Below are 14,161 nucleotides of genomic sequence, written 5' to 3' on the forward strand. Positions count from 1 at the left end.
ACTTCAAAATAACAAAAGCCATATAGGACCAATCCACAGCTAACATCATATTCAATGGTGAAAATTTGAAAGCATTTCCTCTAAGATCAGGAAAAAGACAAGAATGTACACCCTCCCCACTTTTACTCAACATTGTTTTGGTAGTCCTAGCCACAGCAATCAGAGAAGAAAAAGAAATAAAAGGAATCCAAATTAGAAACAGAGAAGTAAAACTGTCACTGTTTGCAGATGACATGATACTATACATAGACAATCCTAAAGATGCTACCAGAAAACTACTAGAGCTCATCAGTGAATTCAGTAAAGTTGTAGGTTACAAAGTTAATGCACAGAATTCTGTTGCATTTGTATACACTAACAACCAAAGATCAGAAAGAGAAATTAAGGAAACAATCCCATTAACCATTGCATCAAAAAGAATAAAATACCTGGGATAAACCTACCTAAGAAGGCAAAAGACCTGTACTCCAAAAACTAAGACGCTGATGAAAGAAATCAAAGATGACACAAACAGATGGAAAGATATACCATGTTCTTGGATTCAAAGAATCAATATTGTCAAAATAACTATACTACCCAAGGCAATCTACAGATTCACTGCAATCCCTATCAAATTACCAATGGCATTTTTCACAGAACTAGAATAAAAAACTTTAAAATTTGTATGGAGACACAAAAGACCCTGAATAACCAAAGCAATCTTGAGAAAGAAAAACAGAGCTGGAGGAATCAGGCTCCCTGACTTCAGACTATACTACAAAGCTACAGTAATCAAGACAGTATGGTACTGGCACAAAAACAGAAAGATAGATCAATGGAAGATGATAGAAAGCCCAGAGATAAACCCACACACATATGGTCACCTTATCTTTGATAAAGGTGGCAGGAATGTACAGTGGAGAAAGGACAGCCTCTTCAATAAGTGGTGCTGGGAATACTGGACAGGTACATGTAAAAGTATGAGATTAGATCACTCCCTAATACCATATACAAAAATAAGCTCAAATTGGATTAAAGACCTAAATGTAAGGCCAGACACAATAAAACTCTTAGAGGAAAACTTAGGCAGAACACTGTCTGACATAAATCGCAGCAGTATCTTTTTTTTTTTTTTTTTTTTTTGCAGTACACGAGCCTCTCACTGTTGTGGTCTCTCCCGTTGCAGAGCACAGGCTCCAGACGCACAGGCTCAGCGCCCATGGCTCACAGGCCCAGCCACTCCGCGGCATGTGGGATCCTCCCGGGCTGGGGCACGAACACGTGTCCCCTGCATCGGCAGGCGGACTCTCAACCACTGCGCCACCAGGGAAGCCCAGCAATATCTTTTTTGATCAGTCTTCTAGAGTAATGAAAATTAAAACAAAAATAAACAAATTGCACCTAATTAAACTCAAAAGCTTTTTCACAGCAAAGGAAACCATAAACAAAACAAAAAGACAACCCACAGAATGGGAGAAAATATTTGCAAATGATGCAACCTACAAGGGATTAATCTCCAAAGTTTACAAACAACTCATGCAGCTCAATATCAAAAAAATAAAAACTATAGTTAATATGTTGAAAGTATGATTGTCTACTAGAAGGGGCCAGCTTCTACAACCACCCCTTCTGTGACTGCCAGATCCCTATATGGGGGCTGGTGCCTGCCACTGGAGGAGATCAGAAGTAGTCTTTGCAGGGGTAGCTGTCTTTGAAAGTGATGCATTTTGAGGATTGTAATCTAACCCTAGTAAATATTGTAATTACTCCACCAGTTTACCAGAGATAATCCAATTTGGATTCCCTTTGTTTCTTTGGATCCAGTATAACCTCTCTTGTTCATCTCATAGTTCACACTTAAGCACGGACCTGGTTGTAATTGGTTTGTTTAGCCTAGAGGAAAGAGGCATCACTGTTGATAGCAATTTCAATTTAGGCCAAATAGGGTATTGTTTGTAGAGTTAACAAGTGACACAACTCTGAGTTTGTCTTTCATGAGTTTCTTTTAAATGTAGGGCAGCTCTGACCTCTTCAATTGTTTTAGCATTAGCTGTCATGGCTCATAAAAAGAACTTATACTTAAGAGGAGCCCTCCTGACAAACAACTAGGTAGACTCAGGACCTAATTAAGTCACCTCTGGACTTGCAGAGTCATCATACTTCATGCCATACTGCATCCTATATTACGTAGTAAGTCCACTCCAACGTCCCAGCTGATGGAGGAGATATTTGGCCTCAGTTAACATTTTCCATTGCCAGTCTTCCTAGGCCTTTATGAGGCCTAACATAGGATGGTTAGCCCTCCAAGCCATAAAAATCTGTATCAAAAGGTATATATAGACTGGGGTCCAAAGCCTTCTCTGTTGGTCATTCCCACCTTTCACACTAATTAGTAGGGACACCATTTTTTTCCATTTTGAGCCACCAATTCTGGCAACCAATTGCTTAACTTCAGCCCCCATAAGGTGAAGCTTGTTCCTCACCAGATCTATTCTATATAGACAGGCAGCCCCTTTTTTACTTGATTCCAGGGTTAGGTCTTTAAGGAGAGACTGGGCCTCAGGAAAAAGGAAAGGATATATCTCCTTATCCAACTGAGAACCAGCCCCTCCTTTTTGGCCCTGCCCTTGTGCCATTTCTATATCTAACTTTTGCAAGTAGGTACCAGGAAAGCAGAGGGTAATATAACCTCATCACTATCATGATGGTATCGTGCTGCCTTGCCCTCTAGTGGGCACTAGTCCTCTTTCATAGGGTCCTGCCTTCCATTTCATCTCCCCCAGAAGTTTAAGTTTCTACCTCATATTTAGGCAGTGCCCTGGTGAGAAGCACCCTCTGGCAGAATTCAACACATGTCTAGTGGTTCAGAGCACCTGTTCAGTTATTGCGCAGAAATTCATCTTTTCTATGGCTTGCAGATACTGAGTGCAGTTTCTCAGGGTATGCAAAGCAAGTAGGCTTTAAATAGCTAAAAACTGCTTATTTGGGCTATGTTTAAAACAATTGGATGGGTAAAATTTTGAGTTTGGTACTGATGGGCTTTGCAGCTAACAGGTCCCAGCCTTCTATGAAGGAGTAAACAATATAGAGCCATTATGCAGAGACCATCTTTAGCTCATTTATATAACAGTAATGTATAATGGTATAATCACTATGGAAAACAGATTTTCACTTTCCTAAAAAACTAAACATGCAACTACCATATGATCTAACAATTGCACTAATTGCACTCCAGGACATGTATCCCAGAAAAATGAAAACTTTGTTCACACAGAAACCTGTACACTAATGTTCATAGCAATTTTATTCATAATAGCCAAAAACTGAAAACAACCCAAATTTACTTCAACAAGTAAATTGTTTATAGGTAAAAATAACTCTGGTACATCAATGCCAGAGATTATTACTCAGCAATAAAGAGGAATGAACTATTGATACATGCAAGACCTTGCAGAGAATTGTGATGAATCTTAAAATCTAATCTCAAAATGTTACATACTTTATGCTTCCATTTATATAAATTTCTTAAAAAGACAAAATTAATGGTTAAGATTAATGGTTACCAGGGGTTAAGGACAGGGTGGAGGATAGAGGGTACGGAGGTGTGTGTGGCTATAAAAGTACAATAGAAGTACTCCTTATGGTGAGGGAATTGTTATCTTTACTATATCAATATCATCCTAGTTGTGATATTATATTAGTTATCCTTTGAAGAACCTGGGTAAAGCATTTTGGGGATCACTCTTTATTTTTTTATTTTTTATTTTTTTTTTGCGGTACGCGGGCCTCTCACTGTTGTGGCCTCTCCCGCCACGGAGCACAGGCTCCAGACGCGCAGTCTCAGCGGCCATGGCTCACGGGCCCAGCCGCTCCGCGGCATGCGGGATCCCCCCGGACCGGGGCACGACCCCGCGTTCCCTGCATCAGCAGGCGGACTCTCAACCACTGCGACACCGGGGAAGCCCTATTACTTTTTTTAATTGTGGTAAAATACACATAGCACAAAATTTACCATCTTAACCATTTTTAAGTGTACAGTTCAGTAATGTTAAGTATATAAGTGTACAGTTCAGTAATGTTAAGCTTAACATTACTTAACATTACTTAACAGTAATGTTAAGTATATACTTAACAGTAATGTTAAGTATATAACAGTAATGTTAAGTATATTTTAAGTGTACAGTTCAGTAATGTTAAGTAATGTTAAGCATCGTTCAATCAATCTCCAGAAATTTTCCATTTACGAAACTGAAATCTCTGTATCCATTAAAACAGTTTTCGATTTCTGCCTCACTCCATCCCCTGCCAACTATCATTCTACTTTCTGTCTCTGTGTATTTGAATACTCTAGATCCCTCATATGAGTGGAACCATATATTATCTGTCCTTTCATCTCTGGCTTATTTCACTTAGTATCATGTCCTCAAGGTTCATCCATATGAACCTTCTGTCAGAAGTTTCATTCTCTTTTAAGGCTGAGTAATATTTCATTGATTGCATATCACATTTTGTTTATCCATTCATCTATTTATAGACACTTGGATAACTTCCACCTTTTGGTTCTTGTAAATAATGCTGCCATGAATGTTGGTGTAAAAGTATTTTTGAGACCCTATTTTCAAATTCTTTTGGATATATACTGAGAAGTGGAATTAATGGATCATATGGTTAATCTATTTTAAATTGTTTTGAGGAATGACCATAGCGTTTTCCATAGAAGCTGTAGCACTTTACAGTCCAACAGTGGTGCACAAGAGTTCCAATTTCTCCACCTTCTTGCCAACACTTGTTTCTGTTTTTTTCAAATAGTAGCCATTCTATTGGGTATGAGATGATATGTTATGGTTTTAGTTTGCATTTCCCCAATGAGTAGTGACGATAGTTTCATGTGCTTATTGTCCATTTGTATCTCTTATTTGAAAAAATGATTCAGGTTCTTTGTTTTTTTGTTTGTTTTATTGGAATATAGGTGATTTACAATTTTGTATTAGTTTCAGGTGTACAGCATAGTGATTCAGTTATACATATACATATATTCATTCTTTTGCAGATTCATTTCCCATATAGGTTATTATAGAATATTAAGTAGAGTTCCCTATGCTGTACAATAGGTCATTGTTGGTTATCTATTTTATATATAGTTGTGTGTGTATGATAAGCCTAGGATCCTAATTTATCCCTCCCCATCCCCATGTATCCCCTTTGGTAACCATCGGTTTGTTTTTGAAATCTGTGAAACTGTTTTGTAAATAAGTTCATTTGTATCATTTTTAAAATTAGATTCCACATATGAGTGATATCATATGTTATTTGTCTTTCTCTGTGTGACTTACTTCACTTAATAAGATAATCTCTAGGTCCATCCATGTTGTTGCAAATGGCACTATTTTGTTCTTTTTTAAAGTTGAGTAATATTCCATTGTATATATGTACCACATCTTCTTTATCCATTACTCTATCAATGGACATTTAGGTTGCTTCCATGACTTGGCTATTGTAAATAGCACTGCAATTACAATTGGGGTGCATGTATCTTTCTGAATTATGGTTTTCTCTGGATATATGCCCAGGAGTGGGATTGCTGGATCATATGGTACTTCTATATTAATTTTTTAAGGAACCTCCATACTGTTCTCCATATTGGTTGTACTAATTTACATTCCACCAACAGTGTAGGACCGTTCCCTTTTCTCCTCACCCTCTCCAGCATTTGTTTGTAGATTTTTTGATGATGGCCATTCTGACCAGTGTGAGGTGATACCTCATTGTAATTTTGATTTGCATTTCTCTCATAATTAGTGATGTTGAGCATTTTTTCATGTGCTTTTGGGCCATCTGTATGACTTCTTTGGAGCAATGTCTATTTTGATATTATGCCCATTTTTTTTATTGTGTTGTTTTGTTTTTGTGACATAGAGCTGCATGAGCTGTTTGTATATTTTGGAGATTAACTCCTTGTCGGTCACGTTGTTTGCAAATATTTTCTCCCAACCTGTGCATTGTCTTTTTGTTTTGTTTATGGTTTCCTTTGCTTTGCAAAAGTTTTTAAGTTTAATTAGGTCCCATTTGTTATTTTTGTTTCTTTTTCATTACTCTAGGAGGTGGATCAAAAAAGAGATTGCTGTGATTTCCTAATAGGAGGGACTGGTTCCTGCCCAGTGGTGGGTGGAGCTGGGTCTTGTCCCTCTGGTGGCAGGACCATGCTCCGGAAAACTTTAAGAGGCTTGTCTGCTGATGGGTGGGGATGTGTTCCCGTCCTGTTGGTTGTTTGGCCTGAGGTATCTCAGCACTGGAGCCTACAGGCTGTTGGATAGGACTAACGTCAGCCTCCAGGAGGGCTCATACCAGTGAGTACTCCCCAGAACTGCTGCTGCCAATGTCTTTGTCTCCACAGTGAGCCACAGTTGCCCCCTGCCTCTGCAGGAGATGCTCCCATACTAGCAGGTAGGTCTGGCCCAGTCTTTATGGGGTCATTGCTTTTTTCCCCTCTGTCCTGGTGCACACGAGACCATGTGTGCACCCTCCAAGAGTGGAGTTTATGTTTCCCCCAGTCCTGTGGAATTCCTGAGATCAAACCCTGCTGGCTTTCAAAGCCAGATCATCTGGGGGCTCCTCCTCCCAGTGCTTGACCACCAGGCTGGGAAGCCTGATGTGAGGCTCAGAAATTTCACTCCTGTGGGAGAACTTCTGTGGTTTCATTGTTTTCCAGTTTGTGAGTCACCCACCTGGTGGGAATGGGATTTGATTTTATCACAGTTGTGCCCATCATACCATCTCATTGTGGTTTCTTCTTTGTCTTTGGATATAGGGTATCATTTCGGTCAGTTCTAGAATTTTTTTGTCAATGTTTGTTTAGCAGTTAGTTGTGATTTTGGTGTTCTCATAAAAAAGTGTGAGCTTACATCCTTATACTCCACCAACTTGAGCTAATCTCATGTCAGAGCATGTTCTGCTTGTTTTGCTCTAAGACTTTTATAATGTCTGGCCTTACATTTAGGTCTTTGATCCATTTTGAGTTTATTTTTGTGTATGGTGTTAGAGAATGTTCTAATTTCATTTTTTACATGTAGCTGTCCAGTTTTCCCAGCACCACTTATTGAAGAGACTGTCTTTTCTCCATTGTATATTCTTGCCTCATTTGTCATAGATTAATTGACCATAGGAGCATGAGTTTATTTCTGGGCTTTCTATCTGTTCCATTGATCTATATTTCTGTTTCTGTGCCAGTACCATACTGTTTTGATGACTGTAGCTTTGAAGTATAGTCTGAAGTCAGGGAGCATGATTCCTCCAGCTCCCTTTTTCTTTCTCAAGATTGATTTTGTAACTTGGGGTCTTTTGTGTTTCCATACAAATTTAAAATGTTTTATTCTAGTTCTGTGAAAAATGCCATTGGTAATTTGGTAGGGATTGCATTGAATCTATAGATTGCCTTGGGTAGTATAGTCATTTTCAAAATTTTGATTCTTCCAGTCCAAGAACATGGTATATGTGTTCATCTGTCTGCATCATCTTCAATTTCTTTCATCAGTGTCTTATAGTTTTCAAAGTATAGGCCTTTTCCCTCCTTAAGAAGGTTTATTGTAGGTATTTTATTATTTTTGATGTAATGGTAAATGGGATTGTTTCCTTAATTTCTCTTTCTGACCTTTCATTGTTAGTGTAAAGGAATGCAAGAGATTTCTGTGTATTAATTTTGTATCCTGCAGCTTTACCAAATTCTTGTTTGCCTTTACTGGTGAGCCTTCCCGTTTGTAATTTTATTGTTTCTAGTTGTGGCCTTTTCATTTCCTCCTACAGAAGTTCCTTTAGCATTTGTTGTAAAGCTTTTTTGGTGGTGCTGAATTCTCTTAACTTTTGTTTGTCTGTAAAGTTTTTGATTTCTCTGTCAAGTCTGAATAAGAGCATTGCTGGGCAGAGTATTCTTTGTTGTAGGTTCTTCCCTTTTATCACTTTAAATATATCATGCCACTGGATTCTGGCCTGCATAGTTTCTGCTGAAAAATCAGCTGATAACCTTATTTTGATTCCCTTGTATGTTATTTGTTGCTTTTCCCTTGTTACTTTTAATGTTTTCTCTTTGTCTTTAATTTTTGTCAGTTTGATTAATATGTATCTTGCTGTGTTCCTCCTTGGGTTTATCTTGTATGGGACTCTGCACTTCCTGGACTTGAATGAGCATTTCCTTTCTCATGTTAGGGAAGTTTTCAGCTATTATATCTTCAAATATTTTCTCAGACCCTTTCTCTCTCTCTTCTCCTTCTGGGACCCCTATAATGCAAATATTGGTGCATTTACTGTTTTCCCAAAGGTCTCTGAGACTGTCCTCATTTCTTTTCATTCTTTGTTCTGTGGCAGTGATTTCCACCACTTTGTCTTCCAGCTCGCTTATTCATTCTTCTGCCTCATTTATTCTGCTATAGATTTCCTTCTAGTGTATTTTTCATTTCAATTATTGTATTGTTCATCTGTTAGTTGTTCTTTGAATCTTCTAGCTCTTTGTTAAACATTTCTTATATCTTCTTTGTCTGTACCTCCATTCTTTTTCTGAGATCTTTATTATCATTACTCTGAATTATATTTTTAGGGAGATTGCCTATCTCCATTTCACTTAGCTGTTCTGGATTTTTATCTGGTGCCTTCTTCTGGATCATATTTCTCTGCCATCTCATTTTGTCTAATTTTCTGTGTTTGTGGTCTCCTTTCTGCAGCCTGCAGTATCGTAGCTCCTTTTGCTTCTGGTGTCTGCCCCCTGGTGGTTAAGGTTGGTCCTGGGGCTTGTGCCTGCCCACTGTTGGGTGAAGTTGTGTCTTGTCCCTATGGGGGCAGGGCCATGTCAAGGGGTGAGTTTAGAGATGGCTGTGAGCTCAGTACGACTTTAGGAAGCCTGTCTTCAGCAGAGATCTTTCTGCTAGGAACTTTACTCTTAAATTATGAGCATGTCCAGTCTTTTTAATGTCATCAAAGTTACCTTACTTTTGAGATCTGCCTACCTACCAGGCTAATATTTTCTTGACATGAGGAAAACATAAATAATCTATTTCTCCAGCTAAGCTAACCCACTTTTTTTCTTTTTGTTTATTCAAGGTTCTGGTGTGGGATGTATAACTACTTTGACAAAGGGCTGCAGCCCAAGCAGAGTATGCTAGAGAGCCTCTTGGAAATTAAGAAGCAGAGATCAATGCTGGAAGCAGATGTGCACAAACTAGAAAAGGTGAAGAGTTAAATCTCAAAATGAGAACCTCTTGCCCCTTCTGAGTAGGCCCAATCCACTGAGAGTTGAATTGGTACTTGTGAGAAGCTGCCTGGCTGGCTTGTTATACTCTCTGCATTCCAAGCATCCTGTGTCTATAAAGCTCTAAGGCACAACTCTTTTTTTACGTTCCATATTAAGTGGCAAATATAACACTCAGTTAAACAAGTGGATTGGTTCCCTTTTTGGATCTGGATGGAATTATTAGGAGGAACAAGAGGGAATGACAGGGAAGTAATACAAGTATTTGTTATCCATCAATAAGTATAACTTCTTGGGTGTACTAATGAGAACAATGAAATTGTTATATTTCCAATTAGGAAAACCTTATAAAAAATCTGATTTCCTTCCCATGTAGATTATAAACTCTGCTCGTTGTACCAGCAAAACTAAAGTCACACACTTGTTTTTAATTAGAGGTTAAACAAGTCAACAGGGATTTCCTTTCAATAAATGGAAAATGCTGAGCTGCTTCTGGAATCCAGAGGTTCCTAGGGGTGTGTTTGAAGTAGAGGGGAGGGATATTTTTTAGAAAAGAATTCTTGGAAAGGGTGTGCTGTTTAGGTACTGGGTGTGAAACTCCTTTTGACCAGATAAGGCATAGCTTTTCTGCTCACTGTAAGTAAACAAATATCCTTTTATTGTGAAAATAAATGTATTGTGATTACATCAGATCCTAAACTTTTGAATGTCCTCTTGGCAGGTAACAGTCAGTTAATTACTTGTTTCCATTAAAAAAAAAAAAAAAGAAGAAGGGGAAGAGGAAGGAAAAAACTGAAGCATAACTTAAAATCATAGGAAACAAAGGAAACAAGCAGCCCCAGGAAGGTCAAGCCCTAGGCAGAACTGAGAAGTAGGAAACCTTTTTCCTAATGTCTCCTGCCTCCTTTTTTACCTATTAGCAACCTTCTCCACAAGGTCTCCCGAGCAGGTGTCCTATTCTAAACCCAGCCCTTTCACTTATTCCTGCCTAATTCCTAAGAGAATCAGATTCATTCTAGATAGAATCAGATCACTTTCTGATTCTAAAGTTCAAAAGTAAGTAAGGCTTCCTTTTAAAGTAATAACTATTGGGCTTCCCTGGTGGCGCAGTGGTTGAGAGTCCGCCTGCTGATGCAGGGGACACGGGTTTGTGCCCTGGTCCGGGAAGATCCCACATGCCGCGGAGCAGCTGGGCCCGTGAGCCATGGCCACTGAGCCTGTGCGTCTGGAGCCTGTGCTCCGCAACGGGAGAGGCCACAACAGTGAGAGGCCCGCGTACCGCAAAAAAATAATAAAATAATAACTATTATTAACATTCCTTTTTTAATACAGAGAAGATAAACAAAAGCAGCCCAACAGATAACCCTGTTGACATTCAAAAAAAAAAAGGCAGTACAAGTATAAAGTTAGAATATGCAGAATAGAAAAATGTACAAAATGGAATGTTGAAAAAACTCTCCCAGCCACCTACCCATTCAGTTTCTCTCTCCAAGGGTTATCACTGTGTGTGTGTGTGTGTGTGTGTGTGTGTGTGTGTGTGTGTGTGTGATTTTGTGATTTCCAGGAAAATGAGAGTGGTATGCTTATACCCTAAGGCAGGAGCTCTTAACTGGAGTCCATGAACCCATAGATGTCCACAGATGCCCTTCAGGGGATCTGTGAAACCCCTGAAATTATACCTAAAAACTGTGTGCCATCTCATCCACTCATATGTGAATTCATGCAGTTTTCTGAGAAGGTCCATCATTTTCTTCAGATTTTCAAAGGTGTCTATGACCCACAAAAAGTTAAGAATCACTGTTGTAAAGCATCAGTGAGTCATTGTTTTATCCCTGAAGGTGAAAATATCCATTGGAGATAGCATGAAGTAGTAGACAGATCATAGACTTTGGCATTAAGGAGAGGCAGGATCAGATCCCAGCTCTACCACTTCCTAAATGTGTGAATTTGGGGTGACTTAAATTCTCTGAGCCTCAGTTTCCTCATCTGTAAAATACAGCTAATTCCTAACTAATAAGATTCTTAAGTATGAAAGGAAACACTATATGTAAAGTGCCTGGCACATGGAGGTATTCAATAAATGTTAGTGATCCTTTCCCTTGCCCTCCCTGCTCCCAGTAATAAAATTGCATTTATCAGAAAAGGGAACTTTTATATATACAAGACCCTTGAGGGTCTTTAGTAGTAGGGCTTTTAAAGCACTATGTCAAGTGATGAATAAAAGATGTTTGAGGATGAGGAGGGGGCAAAAGGTCATTTGCTACCATATAAGTGACAGCAGGCAGGATCCGTATAGGTCAATGTGATATTTGCCTAGTTTTACTCCAGTTTCTAATTCTTTTCAACCATTCCTTGTTCCCATGACAGAAAGTGAAAGACCATGATGAGCCACAAGAAGAATTCTGTACCTGCTCTCAATTAGGGCATTTATCATCTCAACACCTGGGAACTCCTTTAACCAATCCTCTCAGCTTTATGGGTATTGATGGAGACCTGAATACCTTGATGGAGAGTGGCACTCTTTCTAGGGAAGGAGGCCTTCGAGTTCAGATGGATCAAGTAAAAATCCAGTGTGCAGACCTCCACCCTGACTATTATGGGACCATGGGCAGCCTTAGGGCCATAAACATTTCTGGGGATGTCGGCTTCTCTGGAGACACAGGCATCTCTGGGGTCTCAGGCATCTCTGGCAACACGGGAACCTCTGAGGCTATGGGCTTCTATGAAGACATCAGCGTCTCTGGGGCCATGAGCTTCTCTGGGACCACAGGCATCTCTGAAGACACAGGACTCTCTAAGGCCATCACCAAGGAGGCAGGTTTCTCTAAGCAACAGTGAGCTATTCATCTGCTTCCATATTAGGTGCAACTGCAACACCCACAATGATCCTTGTCTCAAAAAAGGCTGTGCTGCTTTTCTGATTGGATTAAATGGGCAGGGCCAGGGCACCCCTCCTCCCAGTTAAGAGTCTGGAAGGGGATTTAGGGCCTTTACTAGTTAAGCAACCAGTATATGCATGTCAAGCAGGCCAGAATATAGACAAGAGAAAGAATATGTTATTATTCTAGAATGGGATTTAGCTTTAAAAATATTGCTTTTCGGGCTTCCCTGGTGGCGCAGTGGTTGAGAGTCCGCCTGCCGATGCAGGGGACACGGGTTCGTGCCCCGGTCCAGGAGGATCCCACGTGCCGCGGAGCGGCTGGGCCCGTGAGCCATGGCCGCTGAGCCTGCGCGTCCGGAGCCTGTGCTCCGCAATGGGAGAGGCCACAGCAGTGAGAGGCCCGTGTACCGCAAAAAAAAAAAAAAAAAAAAAAGATCCATGTGTGCTTGGTGGTTTAGAACATATAAGAAAATAGTTTTCTTAAGTTACAACACTTGTTTTCCCCAACTCACACCCTGGTTAGGTCTCAGCCAAATCCCTTTTTCATAGATAGCCCATTGATAAACTTAAATCCACTACATTCTAAAATGATCAATTCCAAAATAGTGAGGTCTGAATTAATAATATTGATCAATAGCATTCTCAACATCAGTTCAGGAGACAACTGAAAATCTCAGTGCTTTAAACCCTGGCTTGCACATGGCATATGTGCTCATCTAAGTTTTCCTAAAACAGGACTGTTCTTAGGTCGTTTTTTTTTTTTTTTTTTTTTTTTGGCCATACCGCGTGGCATGTGGGATCTTAGTTCCCTGACCAGGTTTCAAACCCGTTCCCCCTGTAGTGGAAGCATGGAATCTTAACCACTGGACTGCCAGGGAAGTCCCTCTTCTTAGGTCTTTTTATGAAGTCCAGTGGTTTTACTTCCCTAGACATCACATCAAGTTTGTGGATTTTTAGACATAATTGGCACTACTTTTAAAATCTGGTAGTCTTAACACCTTGTGCTAATGTAGACTTTTGAAAAAAGTCTATTCTTAAAGCATGCCCAAATACTCCAGGGAGAAGGGGATGTGTTGTTTAAACACCAAACTTTCCCCCATTTGGGGTTGATGCACGCTGTACACTTTCCTATTGGATATCCAGTCATAGTTTATCCACTTCCACATGCTGGGGTAAGGTGAGTCTTGGGTAGTTTGGGTCGTTCAGTACATATTGTCAGCATTTTCAGAACTCCCATTGCCAATAGCATCCATGTCTTCACCTAAGATGTCTATTCTGTATACCATATGTCTGGTTTAAGCTAAAAAATTAGATGTCTTAGTGAAAAAGCCACCTCTGTTACTACCATATCCATTTGTAAATACAGACATCTCTGAAGGATCACCTCATTTGTTACTTTTCTCTATAAGAAAGAGGGATCTTTTAATCGAAGTGTTAGAAGTAGCAGAGAAGACCAAGGATAGTTCCTTGATTTCTTACCCCTAGCTAAACTATGGACATAAAAAAATATTCCTATTTAGAGGAAGAACTCTAAGTCATTTTGGTTATCTTTCTTTATATGTAAATAGGGGCCATTTTTCTACTTATCTCTCCTTGATAGCTGCCTTGTTCCTATAATTTTAAAACATCAATGTGATTTCCTATTGTATCTTCTCATCCCCTCTTTCCACTGTTTGGTCTTTGGCTTGTATAACATAAATCATCAGATGTTGCCAGTTGTCATTTTACTTCTTACTTCTGGAAAAAAATTGGGATTTGTACAAGTCATTTTGATCTGAAAGCTCCATCTAAACCCTGGCTTTGTGAAGGAAGTTATCAAAGAGGATGACAATACCAATCATCTGCTACAAATGAGTTTATTCTGGATCTTGCTTTATACCCAGGGCTTTCTCCCATATCTCAATCTGAATTTTATAGTCTATTAACTAGTATGATATTTCTGATAGTGTGTTAAGGTCTTTTCAGAGAAATAAAAAAGGCAAATGACCTTTGCAAATCCTATAAAAAGTTAGCTTAAGGGTCTCAGATTTATTTCTACAGACCTGTACAAGGGTGGCACATAGTAC

At 39.4% G+C, this 14,161-nt stretch overlaps 1 protein-coding gene across 1 annotated transcript in view; it reads left to right on the top strand.

Moving 5' to 3' along the window:
* Positions 1-13,944, top strand: part of MTMR8 (myotubularin related protein 8) — a 248,058-nt gene extending 234,114 nt beyond the window's left edge. The window contains exons 2-3 of the mRNA XM_067724401.1: positions 9,067-9,193; positions 11,582-13,944. Coding sequence (XP_067580502.1) covers positions 9,080-9,193; positions 11,582-12,052 — 585 coding nt within the window. The 5' untranslated portion in view covers positions 9,067-9,079 and the 3' untranslated portion in view covers positions 12,053-13,944. The remainder of the gene's footprint in view (positions 1-9,066; positions 9,194-11,581) is intronic.
* Positions 13,945-14,161: the final 217 nt, after the last annotated feature.

The sequence above is a fragment of the Pseudorca crassidens genome, chromosome X, assembly GCF_039906515.1.
Source record: "Pseudorca crassidens isolate mPseCra1 chromosome X, mPseCra1.hap1, whole genome shotgun sequence".
NCBI lineage: Eukaryota > Metazoa > Chordata > Mammalia > Artiodactyla > Delphinidae > Pseudorca > Pseudorca crassidens.